The following is a 15,837-nucleotide window of genomic DNA, read 5'->3' as shown; positions in this document are numbered from 1 at the left end:
TTATGTCCAGGAAACTGGCCAAATATTGTGCCAGAAAGACAACAGGTGCAGAACGTTGTAAGAACTTAAAGGAAAAAAATAGAACAACAGAAAAAATTTAACTGGAGGGGTTCATGAAGACACATGCTGTTACCACATCCCAAACCCCTATGTTATTAGGGCCAACCAGTCAAGGCACAAAGTAGCACCATTACTGCAAGTTAAATACTCTAAGAGCATTACTTCAGTGAGAGTCAAGACTGAAGTACAAAGAAGTTCTCTGGCAGGAAGTTAGTAAGAATTTGAGGTACATAGAGAACAAGTATCTTCATAAGCACCACATAAGGAAAAGAGAAGCAGGTTTCAGTTCAAGTTAAAAATGATCCTGAGAAAAGAATTGAAGAAATCTGAGCTTGAATATAGTATGTATCCTTGCAGAAGTTCACAGAGGATTTCCTCTGCACTGACTGGCAATACACTGGTTCTGCACATGGGCTAACAACGGTTAGGAGTTTTGTCAGATCCTACCACCATAGCTCTACCCAAGCAAAGAGTAGCCAGAAAACATTTGGGGGTTTAAATAGATTTGAAATCACCTCATTCATTATTTTGTGACCTATGGAAACCTAAATCTCTACATTACCTTCAAAAATCAAATTTTAAATGTAAGAACTAGAAGTAAATGGATATTCTAAATGTGTACATTTGTTTAGCATGCATGTCAAATGCAAACAGAAGAAATATCTATATGCCTGTTCATTCTAAAACCTGATAGAAAACATTAAGTTTGTGAGTTTCAATTCCCTCATTTCTAAGTCTGTGTGCTGCTGAAGACAGAACGTTTCTCACTACGACAGGCAGTGAATGAAACAGCAGAGACTACCGTCCCTCAACCTCCTGGCCAATTCCCACTTTGAGCTTATAATACAGAGTTTTCATGTTTTATCTGAGATTAGATCTCTCCATGGGGTTAAGCAGTTTACTGTCTCAAACTTCCCACAGCTTCCAACCTGCTTAAGAAATTGGAAATGCAAGGGGTCCAAGCATTGCTTATCTCGCATCCCTTCCAGCTCAGTCGACCTTACTTCTATGGAGTATTGTTTGGGAAGGGATGTCATTTGCTTGCTTGCTTGTTTTTATTTTGTTTTTGTTTTCATTTTTCTTGTCATTCATTCTAAGATTCTGATTCTTGGGCTGGAGAGATAGCTAGTTAAGGGCACTTGCTGCTCTTCCAAAGGAACCAAGTTCAGTTCCCAGCACCAGCACTGGGCTGCTTATATCATCTGTAACTCCAGCTCCAGAGGACCCTATGCCCTCTTCTGACCTCTGTGGGCACCCACATACATACACACACACACACACACACAGCACTTCAGAAATTTTTGATTCTTAAGAATTGATGTAAATTTGTCTGTTTTCATAATCACTGGACTATAGTCTTCACAGTGCTACCTGTGATCTTTGTCAGCTAGCACACTGAGTTGGTTTAGTTCAGGTTATCCTAGTTATCTATTCTGCTGGTTTTATCTTAAAATAAAAAGTAGCACAGTTAGAGGTTTGAAAAGTGAACAGCAGCAAGATGAGATACTCTGCAAACATCAGGTAACCTAGGTCCAGTAGTAAAGATGAGCGCAAGGCTGAGGTGAGCCGATGTTATTAATGGGCCAGGTACCTTTGCCATACTTAAACCCAAGATTCCTCAAAACACATATCTGGCCCCTACTATGCAATTGAGAAAACTAAAAGCAAGTGATTAAACTAAAGACCAGGAAAATGTTAGAGCCCAGCTTCACATTTAGGCAGTACCTGAACTCCTATAAACTGCACTGAGCACTCTGAATGGAGACCAGCATTTGAATGTGTTTTACCTAAATATAAAATGGGCACAAAACATAACTAACACCTTTAAAAAGGACTCATTTTCTATGTTTCTATTTTTAAAGCTTGGGTCTATGTGATTTGGCAGCTTTGGTTTTGTTTAGAAAACATTTACCCATCTCTAAAATTACTTCTCTCCTGGATTCTGATATAGCAGGAAATGTAGGTCTGTCTCACTATTTAAAAAAAAAAAATCCTGCATCTCCACTGAAACAATGGATATGTTTAAATCTGAACACCGCTGTCCCCATCATAATCAAAAACCAAAGGGCAAGTGGGAATGTGCTGTTTCTGGGATGCAGGTGCAGCTGGGCTGTTAGGGCGCAGATGGCCTGGGTCAACCCATCATTCCTGGCTACCAAGAATGGAAATCCCAGACGAGAGCCTGCTGGCCCCTGGAAGTCTAGGTAATGAAGGCCCGTAGGTCATATACAAATATAAGTCCAGAGACAACCAGGAATTCTGCTTGTGAATGTTCAGGTTATGATTGTGTGACTGTGCACACTGGAGTCTAACCCTGTGTTGATGGCCCTTCTTGCTCCAGCCTCCAGCAAGACAGTCAGTGGCTTCCAGCCTCCAGTAAACAAATGTCTTCTAACCCCCACTGACTCTGTTTACATAGCAAGTTACCCAACTTTGGGGAAATTCCACTGGGTGGAATTTTACTATCATGATGGCAATTTTTGAGTAATTCTCCTTCGGCAGCCCTTGGCCTTTTTGTGCGTAGTTTCAAGGACAGGGAAAGATAGTACATGAACTGGAATTATCCTAGGCAAGTTCTGAAGTGAATCAGCAAATTGTAAGAGACAGTCTGAACTCTGAGACTTGCCAACTCCTGGAGAGACGGTCAGTTACAAAATAGCCCAAAGGCTGCATGGTGAATCAGTAGACGGGAAGCTCAGCAAAGACGGTCATTTCTAAGCCATACATCTGCGCCCCAAACATACTGAGGACCTGGCCCAGCTTGACACACAGTGAATGTTAAAGATACAAAGAATGGAAAAATTAATGAGGACTATAAACCCCATCAAAATCATGCATGAAAGCTCAAGAACTATAAAAGCCAGCTTGGATGGAAAGAGAATTTGGGTTTGGTTTGGTTCAGTTCAGTTCGGTTCTGTTCTGTTCTGTTTTGTTTGTTTTGTTTTCAAGACAGTAGTATAGGGTGGCCACAAACTCCATATGTAGTTAAGGATGACCTTGAACTCCTGATCCTCCTGCCACCTTCTCCCTAGTGCTGGGACTACAGGCATGTGCCACCACTCTGTTTCATAGAGTGCTGGGGCTCAAACTGAATGCTTGTGCATGCTAGGCAAGCACTCTACCAACTGAGCTTCAGCCCCAGCACCAGAAAGAGCATTTTCTATCTCTTCATGACTACTGAAAAGGAAAAGCTATACATACAACTTGCTATACATGATCACAGTCCTTAGTAACTTAATAAGTATGCTCAACAGGACTATCTTATCAGATAATACTTATTGGTAAAGCTAGAAAAAATATAAATGGTATTTGGTAGCATATATACATAAGCAAAAATGAAATGGGAGAGCTACACTGGGTGATGTATGATAGTCAAATTACCCATTGTTCACAAGAACCATATAAAAACCTCTAATTTATCATACCACTATTGCCAACATTACACAGGCAATGTATAACTCAGACAGGAATATATGAAGCATCTATAGCTCTGTGTCTACACTTCAGCACACATACCTTTCATGCCTTCAACAATAATTTATTGCCACCAAAGTTTATATCACTAACACACTTGCACATTTTATTAGTTTACAGTTATAGAATTTCACATATATTATTCTATCTTTAAAAGTGTCTGGGTGACTAACAAGAGAAGACACTGAAATCATTTTTCATTGTAAAAAAGTCCATTTTATGGTAATTAAAAAAAAAAAAAAAAAGAAGGATTAAAGAGAAAGGAACTACAACCACAACCACATCTCAGAACGGGCTGGGGCTAAAACTTGAGCACAGGTTCTCTTGCTACAAAGCCCAGGGTGTATCTTCAAAGCCTTCTGTTCCCTGTGACCCAAGCCTCTGCCAGGCCTCCCTCACATACATCCCCTCCAAAGTACTTAGACATAAATTTAGACAAAGAAATAAACTTGATATAGTCTAGCCAGATTGTTACTGCAAACTATGACAAACTGCATCAATTAGGACTCCACAATTATCACAAGTCATACTGATATAAAGAGAAACAAAATCATTTAGAAAGTAAGTATTATACAGGAGAAAGAAAGTTCTTTACAGCAATAAACAAAGGGGCATTAAAGTAAGGCCCTGTGGCCGAGGATAGTCAACAACCATCCTCTTTGATGCTTTATTCACTCTATGAGCTAAGCCAGCTACCCCTGGCCCCATTATGGGCCATGTCTCCCTAAGCTGACACAGCCATAGTCCTCAGTCAACCCAAGTTTTAAGCCAAGAGCACCAACATTTATCTATGAGAGGCTGTGTGTGATGGTTAGTTTTAATTGTCAACTGGACACAATCTAGAATCACCTGGAAAGAATCTCAATATGGGACTGTCTAGAGCAGGTTGGCCTATGGGCATGTGGGGTGAGGAGGCATCTTGATTACATTAATTGAGGTAGGAAGACGTATCCACTGTCAGTGGCACGATTCCCTAGGAACACTGGATTGTATAAGAACCAAGAGAGGGGAACACTAGCATGTAGTAGTTTAGTGCTCTCTGATCTTGGTTATACCTCTGATGACTAGCTACTTTAAGTTTCTGCCACCTTAACGTCCTCAGAAATGATGGGCTGTAATCTGTAATTGTGAGCCAAATAAACTCTTTCTCCTTTAAGATGTTTTGTCAGAGTACTTTTATCACAAAAACAGGAAATGAAACTAAGATACAGGGCAACTCTTTCTCTAGAAGAGTAACTGGGCAAACAGCTACTTTCTCTCTACATTTTATTCATTATCCAATATCCCAAAAGTTTGTTATAGCATCACTTTCTCCCATGGTTACCATAGCTTGGCTCACGCTACTGTATTTTAGTAATTCTATTATACATCTACATATATGTATAAATAAATCCTGACAAGTTATCTGAAAAGCAAGCAGTTACATAAGGCAATGTCTTTCCTTCACACATATATTATTGTTACTTTGGATTACTAGATAATTGTAACCAAAGCCCAGTGGTTAAAACAGGATTATATTTGGAAACAGTTTTTAAAATTCTGGAAACAGGCTGGAGAGATGGCTCAGCAGTTAAGAACACTTGCTCTTCTTCCAGAGGACATGGGTTCGATTCTCAGCACTCACATGACAGCTAACAACCATCCACAACCACCTGTATTTCCAGTTCCAGGGGATCCAACACCCTCTTCTGGCCTCTGCAGGCACTGCATGCATGCGGTACACTTACATACATACAGGCAAAACACTCATACACATAAAATTTTAAAATTAAATAAAAAATTGGAAACCAACCAAAATAGTTCTAAAGATCTTTTTTGGTTGGTTGGTTGATTTTTGGGTGTTTTTTTTTTTTTATTTTTTTTGAGACAGCTGACCTGGAGCTCACTATGTAGTCCAGGTTGGCCTTGATCTCAGAGTGCTTGTATTAAAGGCTTGTGCCATCAGGCCCAGCTTAGAAGATTTTATTATCTGTGAAAATAAGTAAAATGATATATGTGCTTAACAACAGTGACTCAAATACTAAAATCCTGAGTTTGAGCTCAAGTTCTCCAGGAAGTATCACTCTGGACAAACTGAATCAGATGCAGGGATCATTAATCAGATTTGTTCAATACAGAAAATAAAATAATGAAGTAATAAAATTCCTATTTTAAAATAGGGCTTAAAGGGAAATCAAAAGAAAAAAAAATCCCTATACTACAAACATCTGAATTGTAATGTACAGAAAACTATCTGGACACAAATTGCCTCCTTCTTCTCGTGGTCCTCAACACCATCTTTAGCAGCTAAGACTGCTAAATCACCCTCAGGTGCGCTAGTGCTGATATCATTCCAATGTCTTTCCCCATCTATCTCCTGGCTTCCCATCAGAAGGATAATAAACACAAACATACACAAGATGGGGATGGGGGAGCATTCTTTCTTTTTCCTGGTCAAGTCTAATTTAATTCCATTACAGGCAGCACTGTAGCTGCCTTTCCAGACCTGTTTGTCCCATTTTCTGCTAATCTGCAACTGAAATATCTAATCACTACACATATATACATGCATTCAACAGTAAATCACAACCACTTGGAACAAGTTATTAGCTTCCCTCTCTAAGCCTCCATGTACAATGAATATGATTCCAATCTGAAAGGATTATTGTGAAGACTTTAAAATGTATAAAACATTGACTGTAATCTTGATAGGTCAGTCACAGGCCCTCAGAAAACGGCAGTTCCAACTGTTTTTGCAATGGCTTTGGGGAAAACCTTTTCATTCCAAGATGTAAAAGAATAAATGCCCCTAATTATGGCTTCAAGAAAAAAAGTAGAGCGAGTATATCTGTAGTAAAATTACAAAATGTAATTAATGAGTTCAAACTCCAAAGTTTCTTGAAGGTATATGAAAAAGTTTCAGTTTCTCCATCACTAGCTCTCCTCTATCTGCAATTTGTCTCTAATTATCAGATCTCCTTTTTGAACCCCCGAATATGAAACAGTAAAGGAATTCACACAAATTTACATTTTATTAATTTCAACAGCTATATTTTTCATGTTTCAGACAATGTAGGTTGATTTTTCTTCATAGTTATTAAAAATATAAAGAATGTTGCTATCTGTCCCCAAATTCTAGCTCCTGATATCACGGTATCACCAACTACTTTGGGTTAACATCCATTTATACTTCTTGTCTTTCATTAGGCACTGCTACAACCATGTCATTACGCCAATGTTTTCTGAATCACTAGTGAACAGCAAAAACAAATATACCAGTTGTGATTTAATCAGAGACTTCACTGTTGAAACAGCTAGCAGAAGTAGACACATTTAGAATAGTAAATGGATAGCAAAAAACACTTACAGCTTCATTAATAAGAAGGCAATTAGGTCTTCTGGGAAAATTCATTTTCTAAAAGAATGCTAAAGCAAGCTATAAAATGCAGGGAAAATTGTATTTTGACATGAATAGTGTACACTGTCTATTACATCATAATTTTTCTCTTGAGAAAACGGACAAGAATCTCTCTTCTTAAATATGAACAGAAAAGATACCAAAAAGAAATCCCCATGAAATTTAATGTATTCTACCTACTAACTCTCACTCATTAAATCTGACTGTCCTATAAATGAGCTCCTTATTAGGAAGACCTGAAATTACACTTGAAAGAAATGAGAATAATAAAGCAAGAGACTACTGGTACTGATGTTGGACAGAATACTATTTCCAAAATGGCATTACATTAAATAAAAATGATTACATATAGCATTTCTGGTCCTTCAGATGGTATATTTACCTCCAAATATTATTATAAACAACATGTTTAACCAAAATTACTTAGCCTTGTTTTTATGTCTTGTGAAAATTTTTCTTTCAAAATTATGAATGTTCTTTAAAAAGAAAATAGAACTGTAATATAATTGCTCTGATGTGTCTGAGATATTAAATTATTATCAAGTAACTATTATAAGAATTATAAATCCAGTGAAAATTGTTTTATATTGTAATTAATTCTATACAATAGTCCTACAAGTCTGCAACAAAGCACACGTGGCAATCTTTTTAAGCTGAGTTTTCTTTGTCCTACTGCAATGTTTCTCAAAATTAAAATGTCCAAGCAAATCACCAGAGGAGCTAGTTGAAATTCAGATTTCAATTCAGTATGTCTCGGGTTGGCTCTGATCATAGATCACAGTCTTCCAGACCATGCCGATGTTCCATGGACCACCATTTGAGCAGCCAAATCCTAGGGCTCCTTGAGTGGAGGAACTCAATGACTAGAAAACAGTCAGTCATCAGGTCTTGGCTGAGTGATAAGGATCCCAGAAAAATATCTTCCCTGACGTTGGCTTTACTGAATGACCAACAGCAAATCCCATCAAAGAGCTGTGACCAGTCTCCCACTTAAGCAGCTGCTAGGCCAGCCCATTGCCCAACTAAGATGAGGAAAATTCCTGTGGCTGGGGTCAGCAGCTGCCCTGGAGCATCAGGGCAAAGCAAAACCTGGACAAATGTGGAGCATCAGCCCAAGCAGCTGGTTCAGGAACAGGATGCAGTGAGAAGATTTTGTATAAACACAGACACTGATTTGGGGGAAAATTTATTACTTTCTCATTAAGAAGTGTACTACAGAGAAGGGCAGGACATTAAAATAGTCCAAATACTTCATTTGCTTTACATTTCAGGTTCTCCATCTATGAAATAGAACTAATACTAATACATTTTCCGTACTCTTTCCAAGAATGTAACTTTGCAATTTTGATTTCATCCCTACTCTTCCTTAGCTTCTTTCCAGCCTGAACTCTGGCAATGAACAATTTACTATCATTAAGATATCCATACTTAAAGCTTTCAGCTTTCCCAACAAAATAACTATAACCTATAATTCAGCTACACACTATTTCCTTTGGCTGTATTTCTAAATTCCTTAGTGAAATAGTTTCTACAAGGACGACTGTAGAAGATTCAGCCAACACTGGCCGCTGGTTTTTGTTGTTTTTTTTTTTTTTTTTTAAGCAGAACTCTACAATCATATCAGATGGAAACATGAGTTATTTCATTTAACACCATTTACTTTGCACCTAAAACAACTGTAAGTGACAAAATAAGCCATTAATAATTTTTTTTTTTTTTTTTGATTATCAACAGAGCAGAATGCCAAAAAAATTTCACCCAGTGCTAAGTGGGGAAATGGCAGCATTCCATGGCAGGATCAATACAGTTCTTACATCCCAGGCCTAATATTTTCCCAGAACTTCAACAATCTAAAACATTTCACAAACCTAAGTTTTTAAACAATGAAAGTTCATCTTTTATTACCAAAACATTAACCAAAAATCAAAAGAATTCCCACAAGAACTCAAGAGGGATATAGGCAAACCTCTCCATAACACTCTTCACAAAACATGTCTTATGTATAGCTAAGATTCTTAAAGAGTATTCCTATCAAACACATTTGTACTGAGTTAGAGTCTTAAGTTTGCAAACAATCAACCTCAGACTTCATAGTATAAACATTCAAACACAGTAACTTTTAAAGTTTTCCAAAGCACAGTTGTATATAAACTATTGTACTTACCTTAAAATATCAGGCAACCTGAGGCTCAAATTTTCTATTCCCTTTTCACAAAAAGAAGCGTGTAGTCTCCCATTCAGTGACAGATAAGCACGGCAAATAAACATTTGGTGACATTAAAAGAGTATTTCATGGATATACAAGCTTACTTTTGGCTTCAATAGAAATAAAAAGTGCCCTGGTTGATTATTCACTAGCTTTATAATCACATACCATTTTAAGTTATATGGTGACTTGATGTTTTGTACAATGTTGCAATAACTATGACAAGCAGCACGGATTCTGATGAAAAAACAAGTCATGTTCAAAAGCAATTACAACCTTTTTTAGGCAGAGAAACACCATTTGATAAAGGAACAGAGACCAGATACAGATGATCAAAGGGCAAAGTCTGAGAGGAATACACAGAGGGAAAATTTTACATTGACAGAATAAGAAATGAATCTGGTTGGACAAAAGCAAAGGCTGATTTCAACAAACAACTCAGATATAGGAGCTTTTTCTGTCTTCTGAAAATTAAGTGAATAATCTCTCTCTCTCTCCTCCCCCCTCTCTTTCTCTCTCTCTCTCTCTCTCTCTCTCACACACACACACAGAGACACACTGGCACCCTATGTTTTGCCTATTAGAACAGTCTGTAAGTTTGATGTTTCCTGCTCTCAATCTTCTGCAATTCCTCTTCCTGCCCTCCATGAAAAACAAGTAAGGGAAATGGGAATAGCACAGATTCGTACTTGGTGTGACCTACACTGTCTAAACACCACACCTTGGGAGAACTAGACCAGAGTACTTTAGAAACATTAGTGAGAGTCAATAGTTTCTCAATATAGCACAAAACACATGAATTTAACATTTAAGACCACAAAAATAGGTCTGAAAACATCATTGCTGGACATAGAAAATGTTCTCCTATGTGAGAAGATTGCATTAGTATTGGGTCATGTACTGGTCTTATTTCTAGTTTTAAAGAACATGTCCAGCACCTAAAGATATTTGATGAGAACAAAAGTCTTGTGATTTTGTAAATATGGATGTGGGGTTTAGTTGCTACCAGGGAGGTGTGGGAGGAAGTATGGAAAAGTGGCAGAGTAGCAATGGAGTTGATTGACTGATTTGTTTTTTAGATTCACGTTCACGAACACAAGAAGAGCTGTCAGCAACACACATGCCAGTGACCAAACAGCAGCCAAACCTGCCTCTTGCCGTCTGGGCAGGCCAGACACAAAATGACATCTCACAATCTAGGAAATCAGATATAAAGGAACCAGTAAGAGAAAATAACAGTTCCAGAATTGTCCATATCATTATTGAGTAGAATTTAGAATTTTAACGCATTAATGCAACAGAGGATACCAGTCTGTCAAAACTAGAAAACTAAATGGCAAGCTTTAACCTAAGACTAACTCTAGTATATCTTCCCAGTAGATAATAAGCCTAAGAAAAATTAATTTTTCATTAGAGACAAGAAGTCAGACACAACGCAAGTGGCTCTATTTAGACGAGATGCAAGGTCCTAGGGGATCAGCAGGGTTATATGCCAGGAACCCCATCTAAGGCAGAATCTTGAGCTGTATGATTCACATCATACTAAAAGAGTCAATAGTCCCCCTCTAGGTCATTGATAAGACTGCACCTAAAACTAAAGCTGCTGGGTGTTTTCCTCTATGGTGCGATGAAAAACTGAACCAGGAGTTCAACAAATGGCTAAAAAAAAAAAAAAGACTAATTATTTAGGCTACCAGGAATATAAACAGTAACTCTTCCTGAGTTTAACTCATGAAAGGCTTACATAGCTGTGTTTTGTTTTATTTTATTTTAACTCAAAGATAATTCTGCTACTTATGGTCTGGAACAATCTAGGCTGTTTATTATAAAATGGAGGACTGGCGGAATCACAGACACACATTCTGAACAACCTATATACAGTAACGAGAGAGTTCTGAGAGTTCAAGAGCAGTCAAAGCTGAAACTCAGGCACTTCGGCTACCTTAATTTATGATGATTACACCCCAGATAGCTGTGCTGTGCTTTACAATAGACAGTGCTAGTTCACATAAATGACTTCACTTGATCCTCATAAAAACTATGTGGAAAGGCCAAGACGGGTATTATTATCCCCATTTTATAGATGAGAAAGCTGAGTTTCCAAGTCACCTCATTGGTAAGACTGGTTTTGTCAGGCATAAGAGTTCTGCAGAAAGCTTGTTTACATGGTGATGCCAGAAGGTAACAGCTACAAAGCCCAGGAAACAGATTGTAGCACCACTGTGTGCTTCTTTGCCTCAGTTTTCCCAAAGAGAATACAGATGAGACACAAGTAGAGACTCCAGTGAAAGCTGAAATCTACAGAAAGGCCAGACTTTTAAAAGGTTCATCAAGCAGTTTCACACTTTAACTACAAAACGAAAGATGGAAAGTAAGGAAAGTGTTAAATGTGTGATTAAAACACACAGGGATTCAATGTGCACATGACTTATCAAAAATCCAACTATGCAATCTTTCCAAATCTGTTGTACAACTTACTACATTAGAAGTCACACAGCGACACTAGAACATGGTAATCTAACCTTGGTGAGCATGATTTAAAATACACATTTAACAAAGTGAGTTTCTTTAAAAATCTAAAAAATGAACTTGAATCATGTTTATTTACATTTCTTCAGAATTTCATCATTTAAAACAGTATCAGAAAAAAGAGGCAAGGAAAAATACACTCGTAATCTCTAACTCATCTCCAAGGTTTGTTTTTCTTTTTAAGCAAATTTGCCACAGTTTGATATGACAATATCAAATGATCTGTGATAGCTAGAAAATGTAAACATTTACAAAAGAAACTTCTAACCTCTGGAGGGAGACAGAAAGGTTCACAATCTGATTTTAAGTTTGAGGAATAAATGGCATTCGTTTATGGGCATATATGCATATTCTGAATAGCAAGATGTTGACCTACAGTCCTGTGAGAACTGCATTTATTAGGACTGCATGTTCCACTGATTAAATATAAAGTCAAATGTTATGCATTGCTACTAGAGACGAGCCAGAAATGTTCAGCTAAATCACTTAGAGCTGGATGTCTAAGAACACAATTGCTCATTTAAGATATTTAAACTTGGGGTATCCCAAAAGCACATCTACACATTTGCTGAGGGAAACAACAGTATTTATTTGTAAATAACGTTGCAAAAGAGAAAAGGAAAAGTTTCTCCAATATTGGAAATATATCCATCAGCTGCTAAGACATTAATAGTTGTAATTCCTGAATACATGTATTTAATCATGCAACTGGTAGAGTTCAAACTTTCAATTAACAAACTACATGCCTTTTCAAGCTAGGCTCTGTGCGGTGACAAGCTCTGTGTAGAAATCAATACTCTCTCCAACTTGCCTGCATTTAATGAGTTACATCAAGCACGGTTCCAATACTAACAGCATTGTATGTCAGAGACGCACGCGGTAACGCTGGATTCAGAGAGAATTAAATTAAATCGTCGGAGCCCTGGTTTCATAGAGCTGTTGCCCTCGGCACACAGCACCTATGTTCAAGACCTTTCCTCAGTCTGCTGCCATTTCACAGTCTGTGCCTAAGACACACGCAGACACCTGAATCTGAGCTCGAACTCCTTTTGTAGATTTCTAAAGGGGGAGGGGAGAAAAAAGGCTAAAGAGGATTTGCGCCAGAAAAAAACGTCTTGAGTTTATTTCCAGGAAATAGAGCAGTCTCAACAGCAGAGGAACTGTCAAGTACAAAGTAAGTTCTGCCTTTGCATCCTGTGGGCTCAGCCCGAAGCCCGGCTGTCGCGGTTCCGGTCTTCTCCATCACCCTCGGCCACCTCTGCGTTTCCATCTGCGCTGGGAACCAAGGCAACAGAGGCGCCCGCCAGTCAAGCAGAGCTGGGTGTGTTGGCCTTAGAAAAGTTGCCTAGACCTGCTGGAGGCAGATGCTCGACCTGGGAGCCAGCTCCCCAGCGTCCACCTGGTGAAACTTCAGAGCCCCTAGAGAGAGACACAGACGCAACCGACCCGCAGGAAGGCTATCAAACTGCACCAGAACAGAGAGGGCTAGTGTGAGGGACCCGACGCCCACGTAATTCTCTAAGTGGGTTTACTTAAAACCCCAAAGGAATAGCATACGTCGTTGCCCCGCATCCCCCCGCCGACGGTCTCCGGGCGGGTGGCGATCGCTTCCAGCCCAGGTCAGCCAGGCAGGCTCCAGGAGGACGAGAGCCAGCTTCCTGGTGGTTTCGCCACACGAGCAGGGCCAGCCTTCCCCGACTGGGTGCCCACACCTCGCCGCCCAGGGTGGCTCTGCATCGATCCTTGGACCCACATTTCCAAACATCTTAAGGACTCCGCCAACATACACACGCAACATGCTGCAAGCAGTGCCCTAACTCACACAGGGCACTGAATCCCGGAGCAACTCTGCTAGAGGAGGAGCAACGAGTCTCCAGGAGGGACAGGGAAGTAGTTGGACAATAATCAGAGGAGGTTATTCCCCGGACAAAAAGCACCTGGCAGAGCGCGCCGAGGTCAGTTCATCGCGTCCCCACATTTCTGACAATGGCTTCCCGGGGAATTTTTTGAACCCTCTGGCTGCAGAGAGCCACCAGCCCGCACAACGAGCCAAAGAGTCGAGGTCCTCGGAGTAAAAACTACTTTTTCTCTCTGTTCCCGCACTAAGCCGGTGCGGGCCGCGCCACACTCGGAGGCCACCAAGCAGTTCACCCAAGAAAAGCAAGGTCGCCACTCGCTCCATCCAGCACAGCCCCGGCGCGCCGGGCCAGCCTTGGAAACAATGGGTCGCGAACGCTAAAGTTACCTGCGCCCGATGGCGCCCAGCCCCGGGCCCCGCGCCCCACCTGGCACAAACTCCCGGGGTGGATCTGGTCCCAGCCCGCACCCCCCAAGCCCGGAATGAACGCTTCCCGCGATCTCCGGCCCCCGCCCGGGCGGTCAGCCAGTTTCTGCTCCCCCGGAGTCCGAGGCTGGGGACATTCACCGACCCACACGCCCCGGGCCACTCACCTGCGGAGAACTGGCCTTGGGCAGACCCCAGTAGAGGCCACGGGGACAGGAGCCAGAGCGCCACAAAAGCAAGCAGAGCCGCCGCCGCCGCCGCATCCATGGCGAGTTTGGGAGAAGTTTCGAACAGCTTTGCAAAGAGCCTCCGGGGGATCGCGGCGAAATCCGGGAGCCACACGGACGCCCGGCCTCGTGGGGGGCTCGCGGGGACGCCGCGGCCACCCGCCGGCACTTTTGTCCTCCAACGTCGCCAAACTACCTCCCGGGCGAAAGCGTCTCCCGCGTAGCCCGCCGTCCGCGGCCGCTCTCCATGCTCGGCGCAGGCTGCTCGGGTAGTCCGGAGTTACTTTGCTTGGGGAGGGACGGGGGCGGAGCCTGGGGTGACGTCGCCCCGCGAGCTCCGGCCGCTTCTCAGGAATGCGGGCTCCGGCGCGCCGCCGTCTCCTGCCGGAGACTCGCGCGCCAGCCCGGCCGCGCGCCCCGCGCCTCCCGCCGCCTTTGTTCGCCACCTGGGCTCGGTGGCCGCTCAGCTCCCGAGAAGCGAGTGGGAAAAGGGGATGCGGCGCGGCTCGCTGCGGGGTCGCAGAGATCCCGCTCCCAGAGGCCACAGTGGTGGAGCACTGGGGCCTGACTGCACGGCCTCAACCCGAGCGGTGGCGTCCCGGTGTTTCTGTGCCCTACGAGGAGGTCCCACCGGAGCGACTGATGGAGAAAAGGGGTGCGTGGAAGCAACCGTAGGAAAACGCCGAGCTGCCCTGAACATTCACTCTTCCTTATTGATGTAAGGAATAAGACGCCCCACCCCCATTGAAAACTTACTGACCCTGCTTCATATAATAAATAAAGCTTGGATCAGAATAAAACGTTGGGTAAGTTTCCAATGTGAACAGCTGGCGTGTGTCGTTTCTGGTTTTGAATTTACTTGCCGCGTCACTGACTTTGTTGTTCGGGAAGCTCCTAGAGGCTCTCCTTCGCGTAGCCGGGTGGAGTAGTTCAGGGCTGGGGGTTTGTTTTATTTTCGACCATCATGTATATTTCACTGTCTCGTATATTTAAGAAGTAAGCATTTGATGACAAAAAAAAAAAGAAGACTACCCCGACAACGTAAACAACAATACATGGTTGGTCTGGAAGAATAAAATGCTGTATTCCAAAGGTGAAGCCTCTCAGTTTCCGATTTAAGCCTCTTGGAGTGGTTTCACCAAACTCCATCCTGACTTGCTTCTGTGGCAAAACTGTATAGTTGCATACTTTATTCGTGTTTGCAAAAAATATCTCTGAGGTAGGTGTGATCACAATTGAATAAACATAACTTTTATTCAGAATTTTGATGTCATTTATTCAACTTACAACAGTTTGACATGTCAATCACTTAGACATATGTAGCCTTTTAAAATCAACACGATATGAAATCCAGCTTAATATAACTTCACATGATTTACCCAAGCCCCATAGTCCTATAATCAAATATATGCTGTTAGGAACAGCCTGGAAATATAAATGCAAGTGAATGCATGCCATATATATGTGTGTGTGTGTGTGTGTGTGTGTGTGTATCTTGTACATGTACATATAGATCAGGATGTAAGAGGGAAAGACCCTTTTTTTAAAAATTGATAAGAATAGAAGCTACATGAAGTAGTTTCTGATCTCATAGCTTGCTCATTAAAGTATACAGCCCAACCCTTATCAATTCAGTTTAGTTCAGCTCATCTGTCTTGGG

At 41.3% G+C, this 15,837-nt stretch overlaps 1 protein-coding gene across 7 annotated transcripts in view; it reads right to left on the bottom strand.

The window, feature by feature from the left end:
• Ptprk (protein tyrosine phosphatase receptor type K) overlaps window positions 1–14,467 on the bottom strand; it is a 573,501-nt gene extending 559,034 nt beyond the window's left edge. For 4 of the 7 annotated variants that reach the window (XM_008854748.3, XM_008854751.2, XM_029556995.1 and 1 more), the window contains exon 1: window positions 14,118–14,356. In XM_008854748.3, coding sequence (XP_008852970.1) covers window positions 14,118–14,217 — 100 coding nt within the window. In that variant the 5' untranslated portion in view covers window positions 14,218–14,356. Of the gene's footprint in view, window positions 1–14,117 lie in introns of all 7 variants that reach the window. The other 3 variants (XM_008854752.2, XM_008854754.2, XM_008854753.2) reach the window with 2 other exon arrangements.
• Between the last annotated feature and the right edge of the window lie 1,370 nt (window positions 14,468–15,837).

This window comes from Nannospalax galili, unplaced genomic scaffold, assembly GCF_000622305.1.
Source record: "Nannospalax galili isolate Female #2095 unplaced genomic scaffold, S.galili_v1.0 scaffold327, whole genome shotgun sequence".
NCBI lineage: Eukaryota > Metazoa > Chordata > Mammalia > Rodentia > Spalacidae > Nannospalax > Nannospalax galili.
The sequence above is the reverse complement of the archived record's forward strand: the minus strand, read 5'-3'. Positions and strand labels throughout refer to the sequence as shown.